Source organism: Muntiacus reevesi, chromosome 18 (genome assembly GCF_963930625.1).
Source record: "Muntiacus reevesi chromosome 18, mMunRee1.1, whole genome shotgun sequence".
NCBI classification, from domain to species: Eukaryota; Metazoa; Chordata; class Mammalia; order Artiodactyla; family Cervidae; genus Muntiacus; species Muntiacus reevesi.
Genome location: NC_089266.1, coordinates 24,961,777 through 24,989,222, shown reverse-complemented (window position 1 = coordinate 24,989,222; position 27,446 = coordinate 24,961,777). Strand labels below are relative to the sequence as shown.

General features: G+C 43.1%; 1 protein-coding gene across 1 annotated transcript in view; it reads right to left on the bottom strand.

The window, feature by feature from the left end:
* B4GALNT2 (beta-1,4-N-acetyl-galactosaminyltransferase 2 (SID blood group)) overlaps positions 1 to 27,446 on the bottom strand; it is a 60,733-nt gene that overhangs the window by 8,245 nt on the left and 25,042 nt on the right. Inside the window, exons 4-7 of the mRNA XM_065909031.1 lie at positions 10,827 to 10,933; positions 9,638 to 9,675; positions 6,549 to 6,729; positions 5,469 to 5,555 (exon numbers count right to left, since the gene is read on the bottom strand). Coding sequence (XP_065765103.1) covers positions 5,469 to 5,555; positions 6,549 to 6,729; positions 9,638 to 9,675; positions 10,827 to 10,933 — 413 coding nt within the window. The remainder of the gene's footprint in view (positions 1 to 5,468; positions 5,556 to 6,548; positions 6,730 to 9,637; positions 9,676 to 10,826; positions 10,934 to 27,446) is intronic.

Here is a 27,446-nt window from a genome sequence, read left to right as displayed (position 1 = left end):
AACAGAAAGAGTCACGTAAATCATGTTCGAGAGCGTGTCACATGAAAGCTCTCCTACCTTTTCTCTTCTCAGGCCACGTGACAAATTTGGTTCTTTCATTACAGTAAAGAGAGAATCAGGAGCCTGAGTTACCACAGAGGTAGTCAAGGTGGGAGACTCACGGCCAGGTGGGCAGTATAGCATCCTGCTTTGAGAATGTTTATTGTTCTAAACACAGAGCAATGATAAAGAAATATGCAAAGACAGAGCCATTTTCAAAAACAGACGACATTTCTTCCAAGGAACAGGAATCAAAAGCAGTGAGCAGAGCTGGAGCTGGGTCTGCTGCAATCTGGGGTCAGAACAGCAGAGGCTGGGAGGCAGAGTTTGAGTGTTAATGGAATAAAAAAGTGTCTCATGAAGTATGTGGGTCCACAACCAGGTTTTTTGCTAGAAACCATGGACTGGAGCCAGGCTGCACTCCCTCCAGCTCTCACGACATACTACCCGCTGGGCAAGGAACCTCAAAGAGCCATCATCCCCAGATACACCTCTGGGTTCAGAGATGACAGCATCTCACCCAGCCATGTCCTGTGCCAAGCCACCCTGAGGCCCAGCAACTGGCTCTTCGCTGATGCCCATATCACTAGGGGACAGGGACCCCAAGACTGTAGTATATGATGATAGACTGAGAATCTGGGGCAACTATAAAGCTGTGAGATGGGAAGGAATCAGGAGAGAGAAAGGGGGAGAGAGGAGAAAACAAAACAAGCTTGTAAAGCCTCATATTCAAGATGAGCCACCAGCAAAAATCCCAAGACATTCAAAGAAAACTAGTTTGAAAGAACAATAGCCAGCAAATCCACCCTGTGCTAGAAGTATCCACTCTAGATAGACAAAACAATAGACGAATCTGAAAGGGACTCAAAGTGAGAATGTTTAAAACCTTTAAAGTGATAAATCATAGAATCACATATATGAAAAAGAAAATATGAAACAAAACAGGCATAAAAGAAATGATAATATTTAGATATGAAACCAACTTAAAATTATTTAAGATATATACAAAGAATCAAAAGGGAGACATGACTTAAGATATTAAAAAAATTTTTAACAAGCATAAGAGAATTCTATGAACAACTCTATGGCAAAAAAAAATAGACAATTTATGCTAACTTTAAGACAACTTTATAGAAACATTTTAAAAATTGACTCATGTACATATAGATCAATAACCATTAAAGCAGTAGAGATGTTAGTTTTAAATTTCTTCGCTTTCTCTCACTCTTTCCAGTTCACATTCACACCCCAACCACTTTCCCCAAAACTTGGACAGGAAAAAAAAAAAAGACAAAAAGACAGACAAGTTTTAATAAAACCCCAAGAGACATATTATTCCTATTTTATTACAATTCAATTCATTTCAGCAAACAGTGAAAAAAGGAAAGGTATCTAACTTGTCTTATGAGACTTGTATAATATTGATAACAAAACTGAGCAAGGACATTACAGAAAAAGACAGTCTCAGTTTTGAATACAGATGTAAGAATCCTATATAAAATAGCAACAAATTTAATTGAGCATTCAATCAAATAATGCACTGCAATCAAGATGGGTTTATCCCAAAAATGCAAGAACAATTTCAAGAGCAAAAAATCAATGTAAGTCACTTCATGAACCCAGTTAAAGGAGAAAAATTATTTCAGTGGGTGCAGATAATTTCTTTGATAAAATTCAATACTTATTCATATAAATATGAAAACTCTCAACAAGGAAATAGAAAGTAGAAATAGAAAAATTCTTAGAAACAGAAGGAAAGAAGGAAACTTTCTTACCCTGGCACATCTACCACACTCCTACCCAGCAAACAAGAACAGTGGTATAACATTAGAAGGTTTTTAAAGTCAGGAGCAAGCAAAATGTGTGCTACCACTGCTATTATTCAACACTGTACTGAAGATTTTAGCAAAATGCATTAAGACAAGAAAAAGAAACAAATGATAAGAATTGTAAAGGAAGAAATAAAAATCATTATTTGTTTAAAGAGACTCTATATGTTAAAAAAAAATCACTAATATGTGTGCAAGAAGGATGCCTATTAAGTCCAACATTCAAAAATCACTAATGTCCTATATACTAACATCAATTAAAATGTAGAACAAAATCCAATTTATAAAAGTAAAAATATATATATAAACTACCTAAGACCAAATCCAATAAAATGTACAATTCCTTTACAAATAAAACTACAAAATAAATTACTGAAGAACCTATGAAGAGACTATGACATGGAGAGTATCACATGGAGAGATATAGCAGATTCATGATTGTGAATATTCAACTTCATAAAACTGTCAATTCATCTCTAATCAACAAATTTTAGAAAATTCTAATCAAAATCTCAAGGCATTTTGGGTGATCTTGATGAGCTGATGCTAAAACTCTTAATGAAAAAGTTAATGACCAAGAAGAGCTAAGAAAATTTCACTAAATGAAGTACAGTCATCCTGCAATACAGAATTTATCTGCACTAGATAGAAAACCTGTTATAAAGCATACGGAAATGTTGTAAAATGAGCCCCAGGATACAGATCAATGTGACCCAACAAAGGCTGGTTCAAACCCTTACGTGCATGAAGCTGTGTGTGTGAGGGGCTGAGGACAAGGCTGGACCACTTGGTCCATGGTGGTGGGACAATAGGCTCTCCATGTATAAAATATTAGGTCCCTATCACATGCCACGCATAAACATAACTTCTAGGTGGATTAAATATCTAAATGTGAGAAACAAGCATATGTGACTTTTGAAAAAAAACACAGGAGAATATCTTTAAGGCTTCAATGTTGGAAGAACTTCTTGAATTAAGGCAAAAAAGCAAAAGCTAGAAAAAAACAATGAATCAATTTTATTAAAGGATAAAGTTTTGTAACACAAAAGACCCTAGAAGCAAAACCAAAAGACAAGCCATGGATTGATAAAAGGCCAGAAACTAGAATTCTATGCCATATAATGTGATAAGTTTTATGAAAAGTTCAAAAATGCATTATACCACATTGTATGCTCTGTGTGTGCACCTGTGTGTTGGAATAGAAATCTACATATTAAAATGTACAGAAACCAGGAAAAGAAAGACCATGACTGTTGGAAGAAGGGAGGGAAATAGGACTGTGGAGATTTCCATTTTATGGGTAATACTTCACCTTTAAGACAAATCTGAAGCCAAAAGCTTTTTTGTGAACTTGTTGTGATTTCTTTTATTTTTGAGATAGTTATGATGATGTTAAGCACATACTGTAAATTCCTCTCCATATCGACTTAATCCTATTGAATAGGATATTTTTAATAGAATCTATCTGAATATGTTATTTTCTTTTTTGAAAACGTTACATTTTGAATATATAGGAAATATCGTCAAAAATGCCAACTAGCTCAAAATTCCAAATATACTGAAAGTTATATCATGAAAATACTTCTTCCCATCTCTGTCCCCAACATTTTGGTCCCTCCCCAGGAGTTTACCAGGTATTACTAACTTCTTGTTTATTTTTCTATAATCAAGCAGTTACATCTTCTTTACCCCTTTCTTTTTACAGAAATAGTAGCTTAATTTCCCCTCTTTTCTGTACTTTGCTTACATCTTGGAAAGCATTTTGTATCAGTATAAAAAACACTTCCAGCTCATGTTTTCCTCCTCTGTCCTTCTGAATGTCATTGCGTGGCATTTCATTATACCCATGGACCTCACTTGATTTAACCCCTGTTGACTCAGATGGTAAAGAATCTGCTTGCAATAAGGGAGACTCAAGTTCAATCCCTGGGTCGGGAAGATCCCCTGGAGAAGGGAATGGCAACTCACTCCAGCACTCTTGCCTGGAGAATCCCACAGGGTCGCAAAGAGTCAGACATGCCTGAGCGACTAACACACACAACCATTTTTAAGGTTTTTGTCATTGCAAACAATGCTGCAATAAACACCCTCAAACAAATGTCTTTTCACACAGATGTAAGCATCTATAGGGTAACTCATACAAGTGGAATCGCTGACCCAACGTGCACATACATTTAAAATGTTGACAGACATTGCTAAGTTGCTCCAGAAGGCTTGTGCCAATTTACATTCCTACTGGCAATTTAAAAGAATGTTTCCCCACTCCTCCTCCAATACTTTTTGATATGGATGTAGTTTTCATTTGCACTTAGTGTGAGACTGAACATGTATTTTAATGACTGATAGTATTCTTGAATTTAACTGTTTGTGAACTGACTTATTCTTATTTGTTCTTTTCTTATTGATTCACAACATCACTGACTCAGTGAACATGAGTGAGCAATCTCCAGGAGATAGTGAACAGAAAAGCCTGGCATGTGGCAGTTCGTGGGGTCACAAAGAGTCGGACATGACACAACGACTAAACAACAACAACCTACTTTATGGGACTATAGTGAGAATTTATTTATTTATTTGGCCACACTGTGCAGCATGTGGGACCTTAGTTCCCTGACCAGGGGTCAAACCAGTACCCCCTGCACTGGGAGCATGGAGTCTTAGCTGCTGGACCACCAGGAAGTCCTCACAAGTGCTCCTAAGTAAAATTAGATCTTTGACTTTGTGTTGAAGGTATTTTTCCCCCAGTTTGTCCTCTGACTTTGCATATGGTAGATTTCTGTCCAAAAAAGTTATTAAAAATTGGGAATTCCCTGGCGTCCAGGGGTTAGGATTTCATGCTGTCACTGCTGAGGGACCAGATTCGATCCCTGATCAAAGAACTGAAATCCCACAGGCCGTGTCAGTGGCCATAAAAAAGAAAAACAATTAAAAATTGTTATGTATTTTATATTTCCAGTCTTTTATGGCCTTTGGGTTTTGTGTCACATTTAGAAAAATCTTATATTCCAAAGTTACTTTTAAATTCCATGTTGTTGTTGTTTTCTAGTTTTTGTTTAGTTGCTAACTTGTATCTGACTCTTTGGGACCCCATGAACTATAGCCTGCCAGGCTCCTCTGTCCATGGGATTTCCCAGACAAGAATACTGGAGTGGGTTGTCATTTCCTTCTCCAGGGGATCTTCCCAACCCAGAGCTCAAACCAGGGTCTCCCACTTGACAGGTGATTCTGAGCCACCAGGGGAACCCTTTTTTGAATACTTATAAAAAATTAGGATTTACTCTATTGGGAATTTATCTTGATGTGAGCTGTGAGATATACTCAACTTGTCATTCTCCACATAGCTACACAGCTATCCCACATGATTTCTTGAATAATCCATCTTTTCCCCCTTTAATTTGAAAAGTTACCTTTACCATATGGTAAAATTTCAACTTGTCTATTTCTAGATTTCTAATTTGATGCTATTGATATATCTATTCCTCCTCTAGTACCACTCTGTTTTTACAATTACTCTCCTACTCTGTCTCAGAGGGGATCCCTTCTGAATCTCATCAGTAATCTATAGGACCCACTATGGAGCCCCAGGGACAAGGGCCTTACCTGGTCCAGGGTCATATAACTTGGGCATAACAGGAAAGCGGATGTTCACTGGAAACTTGGCCACTGAGGAGTTGGACTCCAGACTCACTGGAGGGAGAAATAAGGTCAGAGTTGTGTACTGTGTCTGGGTCACTCCCCATGCTGCCCAGGAAGCCAAAGAGATGGGGCAATGGAAGATTGGTGGAAGGAGATGGAGGACGGCATAGAGTCTATGGCATTGGAGCTCCTGACTCACTGTGTGTCCCTGGGGCAACCCGCTGACTGCCTCTGAAACTCACATTTCTTCCCCGTGAGGCTCTGTAGGGTGAAGTGGACTTGGAATCAGAGGGGTGGGTTAAGTTTGACTTTGTTATTTATTATCTGAAATAGCTTGCGTAAATCATTCATCTCCTTCACCATCTACAAAACCAGGAAAACCCTACCTGCCTCATTTGACCTCTCAGGGTCATTCTGTGAGAAGAAGCATTTGAAAACCTGAAGGTGGAGGGAACGCTCTCCCTAGTTTGTGTTCATGGGAAATCTGTCCCACAGTTCATTTTTTGGTGTGTGTGGGTGTCCTGGGAATGCATCCTGTGGAGCTGCTCAAAATGGGAAAGAGTGCCTTAATTCATCCAGAAAGAAACTGGGGCTGCCCTTAGAGTCAGCAATTATTCTCCCAGCAATTCTCGGGCTGGGATGGGAGGAGGAAGACAAAGCGCCTGCCCTCCCGGCTGCAGGTTTCCTCATACCCCACTTTCCGGTTAGTGACCAGGACAAGACCCTGGTGCACAGACTGCATCCTCTCTGCTGCAGCTGGAATCGTCAGCTCTGCTCGCTGCCGAGAATGAGGAACAGAGCTGGGTATGCAGCACGAGTGATCTGCCTTCATGGAGACACGAGCGGGCATTCTGCCCGTCCTGTGGGGTCAGTGGCAATGGGGGGATATTACTGGACACAGTAATTGGAAAGTCCAGTGTTTAGAGTTAGAAATAGGAGCCAGTTAGAAATAGAAGTCTTCCTTCTGGGAGGAGGAAGACTTTGAGGGCTGGTGGTGTTTTTCTGGGTCCCTAAGCGTTTTGTCATCCAAGAAGAGGCTCTCACCCACATCCACCCTGTGGTGCTGGTACTCTGTGCTGGTATATGTCACGTGCTGGAGGATGAAATTCAAAACCTTCCGGCTACCGGTCAAAATGGTCAGCTGCTTCTGGCCTCTGCCCTGCACCACATTGTCTGGGGTGTCAGCGAGGGTGTTCAGTGTCCCCAGAGAAGCTTTCAGGGTGACCTAGGGTGGATGAGACAGCAAGACTAAATGCAAAGAATAGCACATACCCAGGATGGCCAACAGGGGGCAGAGCACATGAGGATGAGAGGATAGATCGTGCCCCTGAAATTTAGGGTTGGTCTCTGCAGGAGTTACTGCCTCACCTTCAGTAAGGAAGAATCTAGTCCTAAGATCTGGTGTGTTCAAGCGACACTTCTGAAACATTCTTTAACTCTTGCCATGCAGGATACCATTTTTTTTTACTAGTTTATTTTTATTGTAATTAATTATTTTTGCCTGTGCTGTCTTTGTTGCTGTGCGTGGGCTTTCTCCAGGTGCAGCAAGTGGGGGCTACTCTTTGTTGCTGTGGGTGGGCGCTTCACTGCAGTGGCTTCTCTTGTTATGGAGCACAGGCTCAATAGTTGTGCACAGGGCTTAGCTGCCCCGAGGCATGTGGGATCTTCCCAGACCAGGGATCAAACCAGTGTCCCCAGTATTGCAAGGCAGATTCTTAACCACTGGGCCACCAGGGAAGCCTCAGGATACCATCCTTAAAGATTTCTTCCTACCCCTGCTGGCGGCTCCTTGAATTCCATTTGCTAATTCCTTCTCATCCATCAGACCTCCAAAGAGAGTTCTTCAGGGCTTGGTTCTGAGTCCTTTTCCCTTCTTTATCTTTTCCCTTCTTAACCTTTCTCATTCCAGTTGAGCTATTTCAAATCCTAAAAGAGGATGCTGTGAAAGTGCTGCACTCAATATGCCAGCAAATTTGGAAAACTCAGCAGTGGCCACAGGACTGGAAAAGGTCAGTTTTCATTCCAATCCCTAAGAAAGGCAATGCCAAAGAATGCTCAAACTACCACACAATTGCACTCATCTCACACGCTAGTAAAGTAGTACTCAAAATTCTCCAAGCCAGGCTTCAACAGTACGTGAACTGTGAACTTCCAGATGTTCAAGTTGGTTTTAGAAAAGGCAGAGGAACCAGAAATCAAATTGCCAACATCCTCTGGATCATCGAAAAAGCAAGAAGAGTTCCAGAAAAACATCTATTACTGCTTCATTGACTATGTCAAAGCCTTTGACTGTGTGGATCACAATAAACTGTGGAAAATTCTGAAAGAGATGGGAATACCACACCACCTGACCCGCCTCTTGAGAAAACTGTATGCAGGTCAGGAAGCAACAGTTAGAACTAGACATGGAACAACAGACTGGTTCCAAATAGGAAAAAAAGTATGTCAAGGCTGTATACTGTCACCTGCTTATTTAACTTATATGCAGAGTACATCATGAGAAACACTGGGCTGGAAGAAGCACAGGCTGGAATTAAGATTGCTGGGAGAAATATCAATAACCTCAGATATGCAGGTGACACCACCCTTATGGCAGAGAGTGAAGAGGAACTAGAGAGCCTCTTGATGAAGGTGAAAGAGGAGAGTGAAAAAGCTGGCTTAAGGCTCAACATTCAGAAAACTAAGATCATGGCATCCAGTCCCATCCCTTCACAGCAAATAGAGGGGGAAATAATGGAAACAGTGACAGATTTTATTTTCTTGTGCTCCAAAATAACTGCAGATGGTGACTGCAGCCATTAAATTAAAAGATGCCTGCTCCTTGGAAGAAAAGATATGACGGATCTAAATAGCATATTAAAAGGCAGAGACATCACTTTGCCTACAAAGGTCCATATTTTCAAAGCTATGATTTTTCCATAGTCATGTATGGATGTGAGAGTTGGACTGTGAAAGCTAAAGAACTGATGCTTTTGAACTGTGGTGTTGGAGAAGACCCTTAAGTGTCCCTTGGACTCCAAGGAGATAAAACCTGTCAATCCTAAAAGAAAAGAAATCAGTCCTGAATATTCACTGGAAGGACTGATGCTGAAGGTGACGCTCCAATACTTTGGCCACCTGAAACGAAGTGCCGAGTCATTGGAAAAGACCCTGATGCTGGGAAAGATTGAGGGCAGGAAGAGAAGGGGGTAATAGAGGATGAGATGGTTGGACTGCATCATCAACTCAATAGACATGAGTTCGAGCAAACTCTGGGAGATAGTGAAGAACAGGGGAGCCTGGCATGCTGCAGTCCATGGGGTCACAAAGAGTTGGACATGACTGAGCCACTGAAGAACAACAACCTGGATAATGTCATTCGTGCTGAAAATACTTTAGTCAATGAACAGATACTTTCTGAGATCCAAACTACAGGTACTGGGGAAAGAGTAGACAGACTTCCTGCCTTCAAAAAGCTTACGTTCTAGTGGGGAAGAGTGGCAATAAGCATATCATGACACATATAAAGTACTGCGGGTATGATAAGAGCCAAGAAGAAGGTAACACAGTAGAAAGTGACAAAGGTGGGGGAGGGAAGAGGGAGGTGAGGGTACTCGGGAGCGAGGTGGGCAGAGGCGTCCTCTGGAGAACAGAGCAGCTCCATCACTGTCCATTCCGGCCTCTGTCTCAGAAAAACTAAAACTACACTGCCCAGACTCCTTTTCAGTTAGGGTTCTGGATGCAATTTGCATCCCACCCCTCAGACATACTTGCAGAGACCTTAATTTGGAGCTATGTTAAGTGGCGAAAGAAGGACAGGCCACAGAGCATCCACCTTGCTGGTGCTGACCCAAACAAAGGCAACACAGCCCAGCTGTGGCAGCAGCTTCCCCTTGAGCTGAAGCCAGCAGGAGACTTGGTAGTCACTTCTTTGGAGGTCTTCCCTGGAACCTCAGCCACCCTACGGCTGGAAAATTCATGACTTCTATAGGTACACTTCCCCCACACCCCACCACAGACTCATGTCTGATATTTAATCAGGATAGAGGTTCTGTCAAAATCTGAGACCAGCCACCACCGGGAGAAGAAAGCATAGGTAGTGAGCCAAGGACAGGATGCCAAGAGCTAAAGGAAGCTGGGAAGGGGACTCTTGCCTTATAGATGGGAGCGTCTGGTCCTTCAAACTGGAGACCTGGAGGACACAAGGAAAAGACAATCAGCACCATTTGAGAGGATGTCTCGGGCTTCCTGATGCTCTCACCTTCCTGTCCGACTCCTTCATGTCCCTCTAGAGTCACCCCAAGTGTCACCTGCCCAGGGTGTTTGCTGACCACTCCCCCTTCCCAGGGCTCCATTAGATGGTGTCCCATGGCCCTCCTCAAACTCTGGTGGTTCTAAAGCCTCTGCTGCCCGCCATCAGTTTTGGATGAGTGATGTCAATTAATCCAGTCCCTTCCAGATATCTCTGATACTGAAGGGAAGAAAGCAATAGATAAATAATGAATCATCAATATATGAGTTTCCCTAAACAGTCAAATTCAGAAAGACAGAAAATAGAATGGTGGTTGCCAGGGGCTGAGGGGGGAAAAGGAGTTAATGTTAAATGGATACAGAGTTTCAGTTGGGAAGGTGAAAAGTTCTAGAGATGGATGCTGTTTGTAGAACAATGTAAATATACTTAATGCCACAGAACTGGACACTTAAAAATGGGTAAAATGGTAAATTTTATGTTGTGTGTGTTTACCCACAATAAAAAAAAAAAAGAACTATGCAAAATGGCAAATCATTTTAAATGACTATTCAAAAACACTAGCAATTTATCCCAAATGTTTTTTACTTTAGCGTCTATCTCTGTTCTTATAACATGACTAATTCAAGTTCTAATTCAAACATATCCTCCCTACGTACTCTTAGATAACTTACTAAACTCATCTGTGAAGTTGGCAAAATAATATTTACCTCACAGGGAAGTGATGCTGAACTAACTAGAAGAGTGTGTAAAAAACACTCATGGAGGGGAGTTTTAACTGGCATAGACATTCTTTTCCCATGCACTCCATGAAGACGGGTTCATGCTTTGATGCTGGAAGACACCAAGTAGTCTGTTATGTCCCTAAGATTCCTCAAGGCACCTAGATTTCTGTCCTCTTCTATGTTATCTCAGATCCCCATGGAGGTCACAGCTACTAAGGGTGATTCCCGGGACATTAAATGAAATCATGTCAAGCTTTGTGCACTGTGCTGGTATCCAGCATGAATGACTGTTTCCTTCTGCTCCCACCTTTTGCTTAAGAAGGAATAAGAAGAAAGTTGTTTCAGTCTTCTGAATGGAGAGGTACCTACCTGGGATGGGAATTGTGTGCAGGGGCATCACCTCCACCCCGTGGACTGGGTACCCAAAGGGGAGGTTGGCCTGAGCCAGCAGGGGCGGTGGGCGAGGCAGCCCTTCTCTGTAGGGAAACAAAACCATTAGCAGCTGCCTTGACACCTGTCTCTGATTAGTTCTTAAAGTGATGTCTGTACCCAGAGCTTTGCGCTGCCAGTGGGGAGGAGTCATTCATAGATGGTCCTAATCTGCCCTCCATTCTCTCTCCTCCTTTATTCCTGCTCCTCTCTCCAACCTCTAACTCCACAAATAACTGAAGCAGATTACAACAAAGCACATTCAAATTCAAAACCACGACTAGCAGGACTTTCCTGGGGGTAAAGAATCTGCCTGTCAGTGCAGGGGACTCGGATTCAACACCTGGTCCAGAAAGATTCCACATGCCACAGGGCAACTAAGCCCCAGCTAGTGCCCCAACTACTGAGTTTGCATTCCCTAGAGCCCGTGCCTCCGCAATAAGAACCCCGCGCACCGCATGTAGAGAGTAGCCCCCGCTCACTGCAACTAGAGAAAACCCCGTGGAGCAACGAAGAACCAACACAGCCAAAACAAAAACAAAAAAAGGTGAAAGGGAATTCCCTGGTGGTCCACTGGTTAGCACTCTCAAACTGCCGATGGTCCAGGTTCAACCCCTACTTGGGGAACTAAAATTCCACATGCCACCAAGAACGGCATAATAATAATATGATAGCACTCAGCGTTTGCAGCTCATCACCGATGCAATGAACATGAACTTGAACATGAACTTGGGCAAACTTCAGGAGATGGTGAGGGACAGGGAGGCCTGGCGTGCTGCAGTCCATGGGGTCGCAAAGAGTAGGACACGACTGTGTGACTGAACAACAAAAATTACTGAGGCAGCAGGCATCCCAGGCAGTAAGAGTGGCACCACCAGGCTCTTTCCTTGGAACTACACACAGCATCTCAGCATCAAGCTACTGTAGCTTTGGCATTTGTGCTTTATCTCAATTTATCTTATGCATTCCATTAGCAAGATGCATCCAGAGATAATTGTTTCTTCACTTTACACCATTTCATTTTATGAAAAATTTCATAGAAACTGTCTACATTCAGATAACAAGGAAAACTTGTATATGTATAGAAGGCTATTGTTGTTGTTTAGCCCCTAAGTTGTGTCTGACTCCTTTGTGACTTCATGGACTGTAGCCCACCAGGCTCCTCTCTCCATGGGATTTCCCAAGCAAGAATACTGCAGTGGGTTGCCATTTCCTTCTCCAGGGGATGTTCCCAATCCATGGATAGAACCCGGGTCTCCTGCATTGCATGAGGATTCTTTATCGCTGAGCCAGCAGGGAAACCCATCTGTATAGAGGGCTGTGTGTGTGTGTGTGTGTGTGTTAGTTCTTCAGTTGTGTCTGACTTTTTGTGACCCCAAGGACTATAGCCAGCCAAGCTCCTCTGTCCATGGCATTCTCCATGCAAGAATACTGGAATGGCTTCCCATTTCCTACTCCAGGGGATCTTCCCAACCCAAGGATCAAACCCTGATCTCCTGCATTGCAGGCTGATTCTTTACCATCTGAGCCACCAGGGAAGACTCCTGAGGAACCAGGGCAGCCCATATGGAATGTTACCTTTGGTATAAAAGAAATATTCTCAACCACAAATAAGATTAAGAAAGGAGGAGAGAAGAATTAGTAGTAAATAGAAAGAAAACTAAACAAATCAAAGAATGAAACAGTTAATTCCAGGCAAACCAAAACATTACATACAAAAGGAAATGTAAGAAAGGAAATGTAATTATAGTACAACAACCTCAGATAAGCAGATGATACCACTCTAATGGCAGAAAGTGAAGAGAAACTACAGAGTCTCTTGATGAAGGTGAAAGATCAGAAGAGTGAAAAAGCTGGCTTAAAGCTTAACATTTCAATCCCTTGAAGGAGGGCATGGCAACTCACTCCAGTATTCTTGCCTAGAGAGTCCCCACGGACAGAGGAGCTGGGTGGGCTACAGTTCATGGGGTCACAAAGAGTTGGACACGACTAAGTGACTAAGCGTGCGCGCGCGTGCGCACACACACACACACACACACACACAGAGTTTTTCCTGTAGTCATGTACAAATGTGAGAGTTGGTCCATAAAGAAGGCTGAGAGCTGAAGAATTGATTCTTTCAAACTGTAGTGCTGGAGAAGACTGTTGAGAATCTCTTGGACTGCAAGGATGAAATCAAACCAGTCCATCCTAAAGGAAATCAACCATGAATATTCGTTAGAAGGACTGATGCTGAAGCTCCAATACTTTGGTCATCTGATGTGAGGAGCTGACTCACTGGAAAAGACCTTGATGCTGGGAAAGATTGAAGGCAGGAGGAGAAGGCGACGACAGAGGATGAGATGATTAGATAGCATCACTGATTTGATGGACACAAATCTAAGCAAACTCTAGGAGATAGTGAAGGACAGGAGAGCCTGGCATGCTGCAGTCCACACGGGGTCACAGAGAGTCTGACATGACTTAGTGGTTGAACAACAAACTACAACAACATATGGCTTAACTGGGAGTCATAGTCATTCAGTCATAAAATGGAAATATTAAATGTTGAATTAACCAAAAATTATGTGGAGTGTGGAAGTGTACAAGAGGAGAAATCAAGAACTGAAGGGGGCTCTATGTTCATCTACTATAGTAAGTAACATGGATAATGTCTAAGGTTGAGAAATCTGGAGTTAACGTTATTAGTATTTTACTTAGAAATATGGTGGTAATTCCAGAGGAAACAGCTCTAAATGTTAGATGAGAATAGTGGCCTCTGAGGAGTAGCACTGGGAAGCAGGGAGAGGGGTTAGGCCTTTTAGTATCATTTGCTTTCAAACAGTATACACATATTATCTGACTTCTTAAAAATGCTTTTAAATTCAAAAAGAAAAAAGAACAGAAGACATCACACTAGCAGTAAAAGGTAGTAGAGTGTGAAGAAAATTGGGGAGCCCACTTCTGTTGTCACTTTTGTCAAACCACATTCTATGCCCCTAATTTCATCAAAGACTGCACAGAGGGGAATATTACTGGAAATTATTTGGCCACATCCTGAAATGTTTGGGTCTTTTTTTAAAAAAAGAACAGGGACTTCCCTGGTGGTCCAATGGCTAAGACTCCTCATTCCCAGTACAGGCAAGGGGTCTGGGCTTGATCCCTGGTCAGGGAATGCTGCAACTGAAAAAAAAAAAAAAAAAGAATCCCACATGTGGCAACTAAGACCCCTCGCAGCCAAATAAATAAATATAAATATTAAAAATAAAATAAAAATAAATAAAGCAGAACAAAAAACTTAAGTTGGGTTCTCCGGGAAGCAGACGCCGAGCAGCGTTTGAGGACATAGTGTTATTGGGTGACGATTCCAGGGAACAGGGGCAGAGGCAGAGTGAGGGGAGGAAGCCAGCAAGGGTGAGTTATGAGCCGATGGGGCTGCTGCGGGCAGTTGGGCTCAGGCCTGAACAGAACCCATCTCAGAGTTCTCCTAACCACGAATGAGACAGCCGGGGTATTTATCCACTAATTCTTACCCACCATCAACTGATGGCCACCCCCAGAGCTGTTCATTCCCAACCGCTGCCCCGTTTTTGGCCCACCCCAAGGAGGCCAGCATGCTTCCACAGCAGAGCGGGTCTCAGGTGGGAGGTTGCAGGTGTGTGAGGTAAAGAAGGGCCAGTGTGGAAGGGAAGGTCCATGAGGGCAGAGTGGATGTGAAGGGGATACAGGAGGAGTGATGATGCTGTCTGTCTCAGGACTGAAAGGAGTGGAACCTGCTTTTCCTTTGTCCAGGACTGAAGTTTCTCAAAAAAGGGCTGGGATGCATTGCACTGTGTGTCCTCTAAGAGGGAAAAGGGGAGAGAATTGAGGGGACAGAGGAAGCTGAGTGAGAGGGACCATCCACATTAAACACCCTCCCAAGATATAGAAATTGAAAAAAAAAGTACATGGTAAAAATTTATCAATTTAAATACAGACAATTTGTGAATTTTACTTTTTTAAACATTAAAGCAAATTCTTTGTAACTCATTAAAATAAATAAATAAATGAATAAACACCCTCCCTTCTAAGGCCTAGGATGGGAAGACTCTTGCTTTGTATGGTATGAGGGAGCATGTAGATAGAACTACTGCTTGTTTTTTCCCACACTCTGCTGCTCTTTCAGGCTCCTTTATCCATTGTTGCCTGGTGTGTGTTTCATGAAGTGAAGACAGGACCACCAGCAGACAGGGCTCTTCTGTTGCTGCTGTTTCAGTCACTCAGTTGTGTCTGACTCTTTGCAACCCCATTGACTGCAGCATGCCACGCTTCCTTGTGCTTCATCATTTCCCAGAGCTTGCTCAAACTCATGTCCATTGAGTCGGTGATGCCATCCAACCATCTCATCCTCTGTCGTCCCCTTCTCCTCCTGCCTTCAATCTCTCCCAGTATCAAGGTCTTTGCCAATGAGTCAGTTCTTCCATCAGGCAGCCAAAGTATTGGCGCTTCAGCTTCAGCATCAGTCCTTCCAATGAATATTCAGGACTGATTTCCTTTAGGATGGATTGGTTGGATCTCCTTGCAGTCCAAGGGACTCTCAAGAGTCTTATCCAACACCTCAGTTCAAAAGCATCAATTCTTTGGCACTCAGCTTTCTTTATAGTCCAACTCTCAAATGCATACATGACTGCTGGAAAAAACATAGCTTTGACTAAACAGACCTTTGTTGGCAAAGTGATGTCTCTGCTTTTTAATATGCTATCTAGGCTGGTCATAACTTTTCTTCCAAGGAGCAAGCATCTTTTAATTTAATGGTTGCAGTCACCATCTGCAGTGATTTTGGAGCCCAAGAAAAGAAAGTCTATCATTGTTTCCATTGTTTCCCCATCTATTTGCCATGAAGTGATGGGAACAGATGGCATGATCTTAGGTTTTTGAATGTTGAGTTTCAAAGCAACTTTTTCACTTTCCTCTTTCACCTTCATCAAGAGGCTCTTTAATTCCTCCTGGATTTCTGCCATTAGGGTGCTGTCATATGCCTATCTGAGGTTATTGGTATTTCTCTCAGCAATCTTGATTTCAGCTTGTGCTTCATCCAGCATGGCATTTTGCATGATGTACTCTGCCTATAAGTTAAATAAGCAGGGTGATAATATACAGCTTTGACATACTCCTTCCCCAATTTGGAACCAGTCCGTTGTTCCATGTCCGGTTCTGATTATTGCTTCTTGGCCTGCTTACAAGTTTCTTGGGAGGGAGGCAAGGTGGTCTGGTATGCCCATCTCAATTTTCCACAGTTTGTTGTGATCCACACAGTGAAAGGCTTTAGTATAATCAATGAAGCAGAAGTAGATGTTTTGCTGAAATTCTCTTGCTTTTTCTATGATCCAACGGATGTTGGCAATTTGATCTCTGGTTCTCCTACCTTTTCTAAATTCAGCTTGTACATCTGGTAGGTCTCAGTTCACATACTGTTGAAGCCTAGCTTGAAGAATTTTGAGCACTACTTTGCTAGCATGTGAAATGAGTGCAGTTGTGCAGTAATTTGAACATTCTTTGACATTGCCCTTCTTTGGAACTGGAATGAAAACTGACATTTACCAGCCCTGTGGCCACTGCTGAGTTTTCAAAATTTGCTGGCATATTGAGTGCAGCACTTTCACAGCATCATCTTTTAGGATTTGAAATAGCTCAACTGGAATTCCATCACCTCCACTAGCTTTGTTTGTAGTGATGCTTCCTAAGGCCCACTTGACCTCACACTCCCATGATGTCTAACTCTAAGTAAGCAATCACACGACTGTGGTTATCTGGGTCATTAAGGTATTTTTTGTATAGTTCTTCTGTGTATTCTTGCCACCTCTTTTTGTTATCTTCTGGTTCCATTAGGTCCATACAGTTTCTGTCCTTTACTGTGCTCATCTTTGCATGAAATGTTCCCTTGGTATCTCTAATTTTCTTGAAGAGATCTCTAGTCTTTCCTATTCTATAAATAGTTTTCCTCTATTTCTTTGCATTGTTCACTTAAGAAGGCTTTCTTATCTCTCCTTGCTATTCTTTGGAACTCTGCATTCAGATGGGTGTGTCTTTTCTTTTCTCCTTGCCTTTCACTTCTCATCTTTTCTTAGCTATTTGTAAGTCCTCCTCAGACAACCATTTTGCCTTTTTGCATTTCTTTTTTCTTGGAGATGGTTTTGATCACTGCCTCCTGTACAATGTTAAGAAACTCCATCCATAGTTCTTCAGGCACCCTGTCAGATCTAATCCCTTGAATCTGTTTGTCATTTCCACTGCATAATCGTAAGGGATTTGACTTAGGTCATACCTGAATGTTCTAGTGGTTTTCCCTACTTTCTTCTATTGAAGTCCGAATTTTGCAATAAGGAGTTCATGATCTGAGCTACATCTTCAATTCTGTTAGCCTTTGCTTGCCCTGGTTCATTTTGTACTCCAAGGCCAAACCTGCCTGTTATTCTAGATATCTGTTGACCTTGCCTGTTATCCAGGTATCCTACTTTTGAATTCCAGTCCCCTATGATGAAAAGGACATTTTTGGGGGGTGTTAGTTCTAGAAGGTCTTGTAGGTCTTCATAGTACTGTTTAACTTCAGCTTATTCAGCATTAGTGGTTGGGACATAGACTTGGATTGCTGTGATACTGAATGGTTTGCCTTGGAAACAGAGATCATTCTGTCATTTTTGAGGTGGCAACCAAGTACTACATTTCTCTTTTGTTGACTATGATGGGTACTCCATTTCTTCTAAGGGATTCTTGCCCATAGTAGTAGACATAATGGTCATCTGAATTAAATTCGCCCATTCCTGTCCATTTTAGTTCACTGATTGCTAAAATGTCGATGCTCACTCTCGCTATCTCCTGTTTGGCCACGTCCAATTTACCTTGATTCATGGACCTAACATTCCAGGTTCCTATGCAAAATTGTTCTTTAGAGCATTGGACTTTACTTTCACCACCAGTTACATCCACAACTGGGACTGTTTCTGCTTTGGCTCAGCCTCTTTATTCCTTCTGGAGCTATTTCTCTGCTCTCTTCCAGTAGCATATTGGACACCTACCAACCTAGGGGATTCATCTTTCAGTGTCATATCTTTTCGCCTTTTCATACTGTTCATGGGGTTCTCACAGCACGAACGCTAAAATGGCTTACCTTTCCTTTCTCTAGTGGACCACATTTTGTCAGAACTCTCCACTATGACCCATCCATCTTGGGTGACCCTGCATGGCATGGCTCATAGTTTCACTGAATTAAGCAAGGCTGTGATCTGTGTGATCAGTTTGGTTAGTTTTCTCTTTGATTAGTCTTCTGGTGAGAGAGCCAAATTTCTAGGTTGAATACCTGCTGGTTACCCCTTGATGGTGTCAGCTTTGCCTGAAGACTTTCTTCTGTCATGGCTGCCAGGCAAGTACAACAGTTCCAGGCATAAATTCCAACAACAACACCCAGAGTAAGAAAATTTACTTATCCTTTTGATCCCAGGGTCGGGAAGATCCCCTGGAGGAGGAAATGGCAACTTGCTCCACGCCTGGAGAACCTCATGGACAGAGGAGCCTGGTGGGCTACAGTCCATGCAGTCCCAAAAAAACCATCTGCCAATGCAGGGGGACACATCTTCCATCCTTGATCCTGAAAAATCCCACATGCCTTGGAGCAACTAAGCCCCTGTGCCACAACTACTGAGCCCACACGCCTAGCGAGCATATCCCCTGCTCTCCACAACTAGAGAAAGCCCACATGCAGCCTCGAAGACCCAGCACAGCCAAAATAAATAATTTTTTTTAATTAAAAAAAATCACAACCATGGAGAAGGAAAGGGCAACCCACTCCAGTATTCTTGCCTGGAAAAGTCCATGGACAGAGGAGTCTGGCGGGCTGAAGTCCATGGGATTATATGACTGAGCATGTATGCACGAGGATGGAGGGAGATGGCTTGGTAGCAATAAAGTGGTATAACTAAAAAAAAAAAAAATCACAACCAATGACAAAGAAAAAAATGATTAGGTCATGTCAGTCAAGCCAGTTTTTTTTTGGAAATACCAAAGTCACACCCAATTTCCTGGTAGCCAGGGTACAAAGTAATTGACAATCAATGTGCTGGATTTATTATTAAAAGGACAAAGCAGACCAGCTGAAGGGAGTCAAACTTCCTGGTGCTGAACTAAAAAATAAAACATGTAACAAACTTTATCTCGGAGTTGATGATTCTCAATATGTTCAGAGCAAACACAATGACAATTTTCAGATGGTCTTGTTGTCAAGGATATAACACAACCCTCAGTCAAGGATATAGCATAACCCAGTGATATTGACTGTTTGAGGGACTAAGGTAATACAGTTGAAATGTAGGCTTCAGGGATCTGGTTAAGCATGGAAATCATCGAGATTACCTGGAAGAAAGATTAGACTACTTAAGTATGAGAACATGGAAAAGCCAAAATTTAAAAGAGGAAAGAGACAGAAATAGGAAATTAACAGAAGAGGAAATACAAATGGCCAGTAAATATATGAAACACATTCAGCTTCAATATAAGTCATGGAAATGAAACTTTAAGAAAGCAACAAGGCAGACTTCTCTGGTGGTGCAGTAGATAAGAATCTGCCTACCAATGCAGGGAATGGAAGTTCCACCCCTGGTCCGGGAAGATTCCACATGCTGTGGGGCAACTAAACCTGTGAGTCGCAACTACTGAACCTGTCTGAACCTGTATGCCATGACTACCCAACAAGAGCAGCCACCCATGCACTGCAACAAAGAGTAGCCCGCACTAACTGTAACTAGAGAAAGCCCCACACAGAGCAACAAAGTCCCAGCACAGCCCTAAATAAATAAATAAAAAATTTTAAGAAAGAAGACTTCCCTGATGGTCCAGTGGTTAAGAATCTGCAGAGGATATGGGTTCAATCCCTGGTCAGGGAACTAAGAACCCATGCCGTGGGGTAACTGAACTCGAAAGCAGCAACTACTGAGCAGGCACATTATGGAGATGGTGAGTCAAATGAATAAATAAAAACCAGCACCTTTTTCTTGAAGTTTTAAAATTTGATAATAATGAGTGTTGATTAGGTAGAAGGTATATATATAAACAGGGCTTCACAGGTGGTGCTAGTGGTAAAGAACCCGCCTGCCAATGCATGAGACTTAAGAGACATGGGCTCCATCCCTGGGCTGGGAATATCCCCTGAAGGAGGGCACAGCAACCCACTCCAGTATTCTTGCCTAGAGAATCCCATGGACAGAGGTGCCTAGCAGGCTACAGTCCACAGGGTCGCAAAGAGTCAGGCAGGACTGAAGCGACTTTGCCCGCAAGCATGTATATAAACAAGGCACTATATTTACCGACTCTTCATGAAAGTGTCAATTAATATAGGTCCTCTTGAAGGCAATCTGGCCATATTTACTAAAAGCAGAAATAAGCATATCTTGTGGTTGAGCAATTCATACGCTATAGGAAGGGGGAGAAACCTGCAGTTGTCAACAGTAGGACATGCATATAAGAAGGTTTGTTTCAGCACTGTCTGAAATGAACATTCTTATACACATCTTAATAAATGAAGGAAAGAATGTAAGTACAACGTAATATTATAAATTATGAAATTGTAATAATGAAAATTTTCTAAAAATCGGAGTATCTTTTAACAGGGGAATGGCTTAATAAAATTCAATGCATTCATACTCATAGCTGTATAGCAATTAAAAAGAACAAAATAGATGTATAGGTAACTCTTAAAAACTTACCAGAGTCTCCTGGTACTTCTCACTTCCTCTTTTGTGAAGCAGCAACAGGAGACTCAGAGCTGACCCACAAAAATCCCAAAGGAGAACTCAAAACTGAGAAGTGGCAATCACGAGGTTTGAAGGAGGCGGGCCGTTTGAGATGAAGAGGCACACACCACTCAGCAAACCAGTGGAAGTTTATGTGACTGGCAAGATTTATCCACGCGGCAGATCAGATTGATTTCATGGGCAGCCAATCAACGAGATAGACAGACACAGCCGGATATAGAGGCTAGAGATACCACTGAAGCGTCCCAGCAGCAGACAGGGGCTGTCTACTAGAAAGGAAACCTGCTGGTTTGCTCCTCCAGACCAAGGAGCCACTGCAGAAACCAGAAAAATTGCAGTTTGGTTCTACCACCTCCTGATCACTACAGTACTGTTTTCTTTATTTTTTCATTTTCCCTTCCCCATTCCTGGTGTGTGTGCACATGCATATTTATTTGTTTGTTTGCTTGTTTGTTTATTGTTGAAATGAGGGGACTGTGGAATCTTAGTCCCCCTACTAGATGGCACCTAGGGCACTTTAGTGGAAGTATGAAACCCTAACTACTGGACCACCCAAGGAATTCCCACATGTTGCATTTTTTAAAAACTGAATAGCCAATAGTATGTTTTGATCAACATCAAATGGAGATGGGATGGGGGAATACTGGTTATGAGAAAATATCCCTTTCGTCATTAGCAGTAGGCTCACTCAGCTCTTGTCTTTATATTCATTAAGTTATTTTGCTTTATATTCAGTAAGATAAAAGTCAATGCATGCTTTGATCTATTGGAGAATTTTATTTTTAAAATTTTATTGATTTGGCTGGGTCAGGTCTTAGTTGTGTCATGCAGGATCTCTGTTGTGGCACGTGGACATGGACTCTCCAGTTGAGGTCCACGGGCTCAGTAGCTGCAGCAAGTGAGCTTAGCCTCTCTGCTGCATGTAGGATCTTAGTTCCTTGACCAGGGATTAAACTCATGTCCCCTGCATTGCAAGGTGGATTCTTAACTGCTGGATCACCAGGGAAGTCCCCCTATTGGAGAATTTTAATGTTTTTCATTTATCATCGTAAAACCAAGGATAATTTTATAATTCTTTTATATATAGCTGTTACAGGTAGAGCAATCGGTATTTAAGCAAGGATGAATTACTAGAAAAGAAATTAATCTTGGATAGTTTCCTACCAAGTCAAACATCTTGTTGTCTGTTTTTACTTATTTATGGCTGTGCTGGGTCTTCGATGCATTGTGGCTCCCAGGCTTAGTTGCCCCATGGCATGTGGAATCTTCCTAGACCAGATATCGAACGCATGCCCCCTGCATTGGCAGACAGATTTTTAACCACTGGACCATCAGGGAAGTCCAAAAATCTTATCATTTAAGTAAACTTTCTGCTTAAAATGGAAAAAAATCATTGAAGGAAAAAGCAAAATTTCAGAATGATTTGTTCTTACGGTACTCATTACATTAAAAATATACAACTAAGCCCTAGAGCTGCAACTGATGAAGTCCGGGCACCTGGAGCCTGTGCTTTGCAACAAGAGAACCCACTGCAGTGAGAAGCCTGCCCACCTCAACCAAGAGTAGCCCTCACTCATTGCTACTAGCAAATCTGGAAAACTCAGGAGTGGCCACAGGACTGGAAAAGGTCAGTTTTCATTCCAATCCCAAAGGCAATGCCAAAGAAAGTTCAAACTACAGCACAATTGCACTCATCTCACACGTTAGCAGAGTAAAGCTCAAAATTCTCCAAGCCAGGCTTCAACAGTATGTGAAAAGAGAACTACCAGATGTTCAAGCTAGGTTTAGAAAAGGCAGAGGAACCAGAGATTAAATTGCCAACATCCGCTGGATCATAGAAAAAGAAAGGAGTTCCAGAAAAACATCTACTTCTGCTTTATTGACTATGTCAAAGCCTTTGACTGTGTGGATCACAACAAACTGGAGAATTCTTCAAGAGATGGGAATATTAGACCACCTTATCAGCCTCCTGAGAAATCTGTATGCAGGTCAAGCAGCAATAGCTAGAACCGGACCTGTAATGGACTGGTTCCAAATTGGGAAAAGAATACATCAAGGATGTATATTGTCACCCTGCTTATTTAACTTATATGCAGAGTACAACATGAGAAACACTGGGCTGGAAGGACAAGCTGGAATCAAGATTTCCAGGAGAAATATCAATAACATCAGGTACACAGATGACATCACCCTTATGGCAGAAATAAAGAAGAACTAAAGAGCCTCTTGTTTAAAGTGAAAGAGGAGAGTGAAAAAGTTGGCTTAAAACTTTACATTCAAAAAACGAAGATCATGGCATCTGATCCCATCACTTCATGGCAAACAGATAGGGAAACAATGGAAACAGTGACAGACTTTCTTTTCTCGGACCCCAAAATCACTGCAGATAGTGACTGCAGCCATGAAATTAAAAGATGCTTGCTCCTTGGAAGAAAAGCTATGACCAACCTAGACAGCATATTAAAAAGCAGAGACATTACTTTGCCAACAAAGGCCCATCTAGTCAAAGCTATGGTTCTTCCAGTAGTCATGTATGCATGTTAAGAATTGGACCATAAAAAAGCTGAGCACCAAAGAACTGATGCCTTTGATCAGTGGTGTTGGAGAAGACTCTTGAGAGTCCCTTGGACTGCAAGGAGATCCAACCAATCCAACCTAAAGAAAATCAGTCCTGAATATTCGGATTGATGCTGAAGCTGAAACTCCAATACTTTGGCCACCTAATGCGAAGAACTGACTCACTGGAAAAGACCTTAATGCTGGGAGAGATTGAAGGCATAAGGAGAAGGAGATGACAGAGGATGAGATGGTTGGATGGCATCACCGACTCAATGGACAGGAGTTTGAGCAAGCTCCGGGAGTTGGTGATGGGACAGGGAAGCCTGGCATGCTGCAGTCCATGTGGTTGCAGAGTCAGACAGGACTGAGCAACTGAACTGAAATGAACTGAACTGCAACTAGAGAAAGCCCGCGCAAAGCAATGAAGATTCAGTACAACGATAAATAAATATATATACACAAGACCCCAGTAGTATATATTTATATATGTATACACATGCATAAATATGTGATTATGTGTGCTGATCTGTGTAACAATATAAAAATTATATGGAATAACATCTTTTCTATTACCCAGCTTCCCCACAACACCCCCAGAAAAATCTCCACTTGCTGTTACCAAAGAGCTGTAGAGTCCCCTATTCCCCTCGGTGTGCTGGGACAGAAAGTCTTTGGGTAACCTGACCTTGGCCAGACAAATTTGTACTTGCTAAGTTGAGAGAGACAGGTTTCTAGCCTGCAGATGCCAAATGAAACTCAGAGGAGGAGAGTGTGTGAAACAGAGAATAAGGAAGCAATCTTTTTTAACTGGTGTGTTTTGCTACGAACAGGGCTAGGAGGATCTGGGTAGGCCCTTAGAGGGTCTTTGTCCAGGCTCCCAGCCTGAGAGTTGACTGGTCCCACTCAGCTGATATCTACTGGAATGCGTTACCCAAATTCTGATAGTTTAGCTTACACCTGTATTGACACATTAAAAACCCAGGGCTGAGTCCTATCCATCCCACAAGTTCCAGACCTGCCTCATTCCAGCAGGAAGCCACTGGACTGTCAGCAGTGTGGAAAGGAAGAGTGAAACAGCAGATGGAGTTTGTGCATCTGAGAGTAGTTTATCCAGAGTGTAATTACAACTGAGATGGGGGGCGGAGTGGGGAATCCCTCAGACTGGAGGGGGAAATGAGCCCTTGAAGGACTTGGGTGAGGAGAAGGACACTGTTAACCTCAAGCAGGATCTTTCTTTCTGAGGGGATTGAATAGCAGAAAACTTTTCCCAGAGCTGGCCTCTTGGATACCCCTAAATTGGTAGCCAGCATACTGGCCACTGAATGAGGGTGCCTCAGTGACTTGGCCCAGTCCAGTGTCCATCAGGAAGCTCAGACACTGTGTATGCAAAGGGCTTGTGAGGCAAAATCACTTGCCACCACAAAGGGACACAGAGCCATTGATATTCATGGGTAATAGTGGTGTGGGAGAGCCGGCCTGTACCCACACAGTGCAGTCAACTGTTGAATTTTCAGGAATTTTGCAAGCCAGCTTTTAAAACACAGTCATTAACAAAAATTAAATTATGGGAACACAGCTGAAAAGCAGTCAAAACTTACCACTTCCTAATTATTTTACTATATCTCCCTATTATCTCTGCTCTGGAGGTTATTTTCATCTATTGTATCTGAATGGTGGAGATATTTTATAACTGGAATCCAGTGAAATCTTGTGCATAGCTTGAAATCAGCCACAGTGTGACTGTTGAACCACAGAAATTAGCAAATGCTACAAGCTACTTTCAAAAGCCCACTGTTAAACACCATCACTGTTCATCCTTCTCCCTTCAACATATATAAACATGTCTCCGCACACACACAATCAGAGAAACACCCCCTCCTCATTTAAACACAAATGTAACACACTGTACAAACCGTCTGCATCTTGCTTTTTTGACTAAATAAATGAAGGGAGCTTTTTCTCTTTCTTTTTTAATTCCTAAAGCTTCATCCTCCAAACTACTTTTCTTCCATCAAGGAGTGAACCACACCCAGAGCTCGGTCTAGAGTCACACATCACCCCTTGCCTCTTATTCATTGCTTCCTTGACTTGCCCAGCCTTGTGCTAAACCCAGAACAAAGATATCAGTAAAGTCCCTTTCTGAGAAGGGTGAGAACCCAGAACCAAACTCCCATAACTAGAATATAAAGTGATTGGTTCAGTAAAAGAGGTCAGGCCAGCTTGGGTGTCACCTTCTTCCTGAATGTTCTTTTTTTAATTATGTTTTTTAATACCTCCTAAACCCTACCACATCCCTCCCTCTGACTGCTATTATCATTGACCTGGAGACGGAACTCTTGAGTTCCATGCAATTTGCTGAAAACACACCCCAGGCCACAGACTGCCCACGTGCACTCAACGCTGGGTTCCATGCACCCAGATAATGGCGGTGCAGGGAGGCTGTAACTCAGCAGCCGCTTGACCCCAGGGGAGGACACACTCCGTGCTCCTCTGTAATACTATAAGCTCATCGAGGGATGTCATTTAGATCAGACTGATCTTTGTGCCTGACTCAGAGCCTTGCCCTGCACTGAGTCTCCCTAACCAGCAACTTGCTTACTGGCCTGAGACCTGGTTCGCGTCAGTTATCAGTATCCGACTCTGTTTTTGTTCATACCTGGATTGCCAGGTATAATCCCAAGAGAGCTGGGCATTTCAAACACGTGAAGGAGGGGAAGGTGAGAACACAGCCAGGCCTTGGCCCTTCCTGTTTGGAATCTGTTCCTTCTGTAACTCCTTCTGCCCAGCTTCCTCCGGACGAGCCCCCACTCCCAGCTAGTACCTCCTCTCATCCCTCCCCATCCCCATCTTGCCGGCTCCAATCTCTTCAAAGCTCCCTTCCTGCTCTCCCTCCCCCCACCATGCACGGTGCACAGCTGGGGCTCTCTCCTGAGGACCCCGTGACTTCTCTTTCTCTCTCTGCAGCCCTGTGCGGTCCCAGACAGAGATGGAGCCGTCTCACGCGTTTCCCCTGCCACCATCCACTGTTAGGAGCTAACAGTCCCTAAGCACAGGGACCTCAGACAGCGACAAATAGAGACCAGGAGGCAAGCAGCAGGCTTTCCCGGCAGGAGGCAGGCAGAGGGTGTTCCGGGGGCCCAGGGCCAGGGCGCACATTGTGCGTGCGTGAGCGCTTACCATGTCATATGTCTATTTACATCTTCTTCTTATCTCCTCTACTACCCTATAATTTCACTGAGGTTGTTAAGGCCTTTCCTGGATCACCTTACTAAATGTCAACCTGAGGCCCTATCGCCATTCCACCCTGTACCTCTGGCCCCCCATAAAGGAAGCTAAACTGCTTCTCCAAGGTCGCCGATCTGAGACATGGAAGACGCAGCGGGTCTGCCTCTCTTGGCAGCACTGTTAACCACTGAGCCCCACGCTCCTCGCACAGCCGTAGGGGCCCAGGGCTCAAACCCCAGCCAGGATCACCTGCACACTGCACTGGCTTCCTGACCTCCAACACTCCCTTCTGCTGCTCCTCCGTCTTCCAGGGAGTCTTTCACTTGTATGGAGTCTGGGGTAGCGGCTCATTCTCGAAATCAAACCCACAAGGGCGAGAGTCCCCTTTTCCCTTCCTTAATTCAAGACTTAGGCTCAGGCAACTGAGCAGTAAAGCCTAGGGACTGGTCATCAAAGCAGCACATACAATTGTCTCGGCAGGAGAAAATGTTTACCTTCGTCCCAGCACCTCAACATATGTCCCTGCCTTCCCTTTACCTTCCCTCCAGCTTATCCTCTGCAGAAAAGCCACAGTGGTATTTTACATATGAAAGTATCTCATAGAATGGGCTGGTGGTGGTAAAGAACCTACCAGCACAGGAGATGTAAGAGACACAGGTTCAATCCCTGGGTCCGGAAGATCCCCTGGAGGAGGGCATGGCAACCCACTCCAGTATTCTTGCCTGGAGGATCCCATGGACAGAGGAGCCTAGCAGGCTACAGTCCATGGGGTTGCAAAGAGTCGGAAACAACTGCAGCAACTTAGCATACACCTGTCTCACAGAATAAGTTGCCACCTTTAAAAACTGTTCAAGGATTTCCCTGGTGGTACAGTGGCTAGGAATCCACCTGCCAAAGCAGGGGACATGGGTTGGATCTCTGGTCTGGGAAGATTCCACACGCAGCAGGGCAACTAACCCTGTACACAACTACTGAGCCTGCGAGCTGCAACTACTGAAGCCCACGCGCCCTAGAG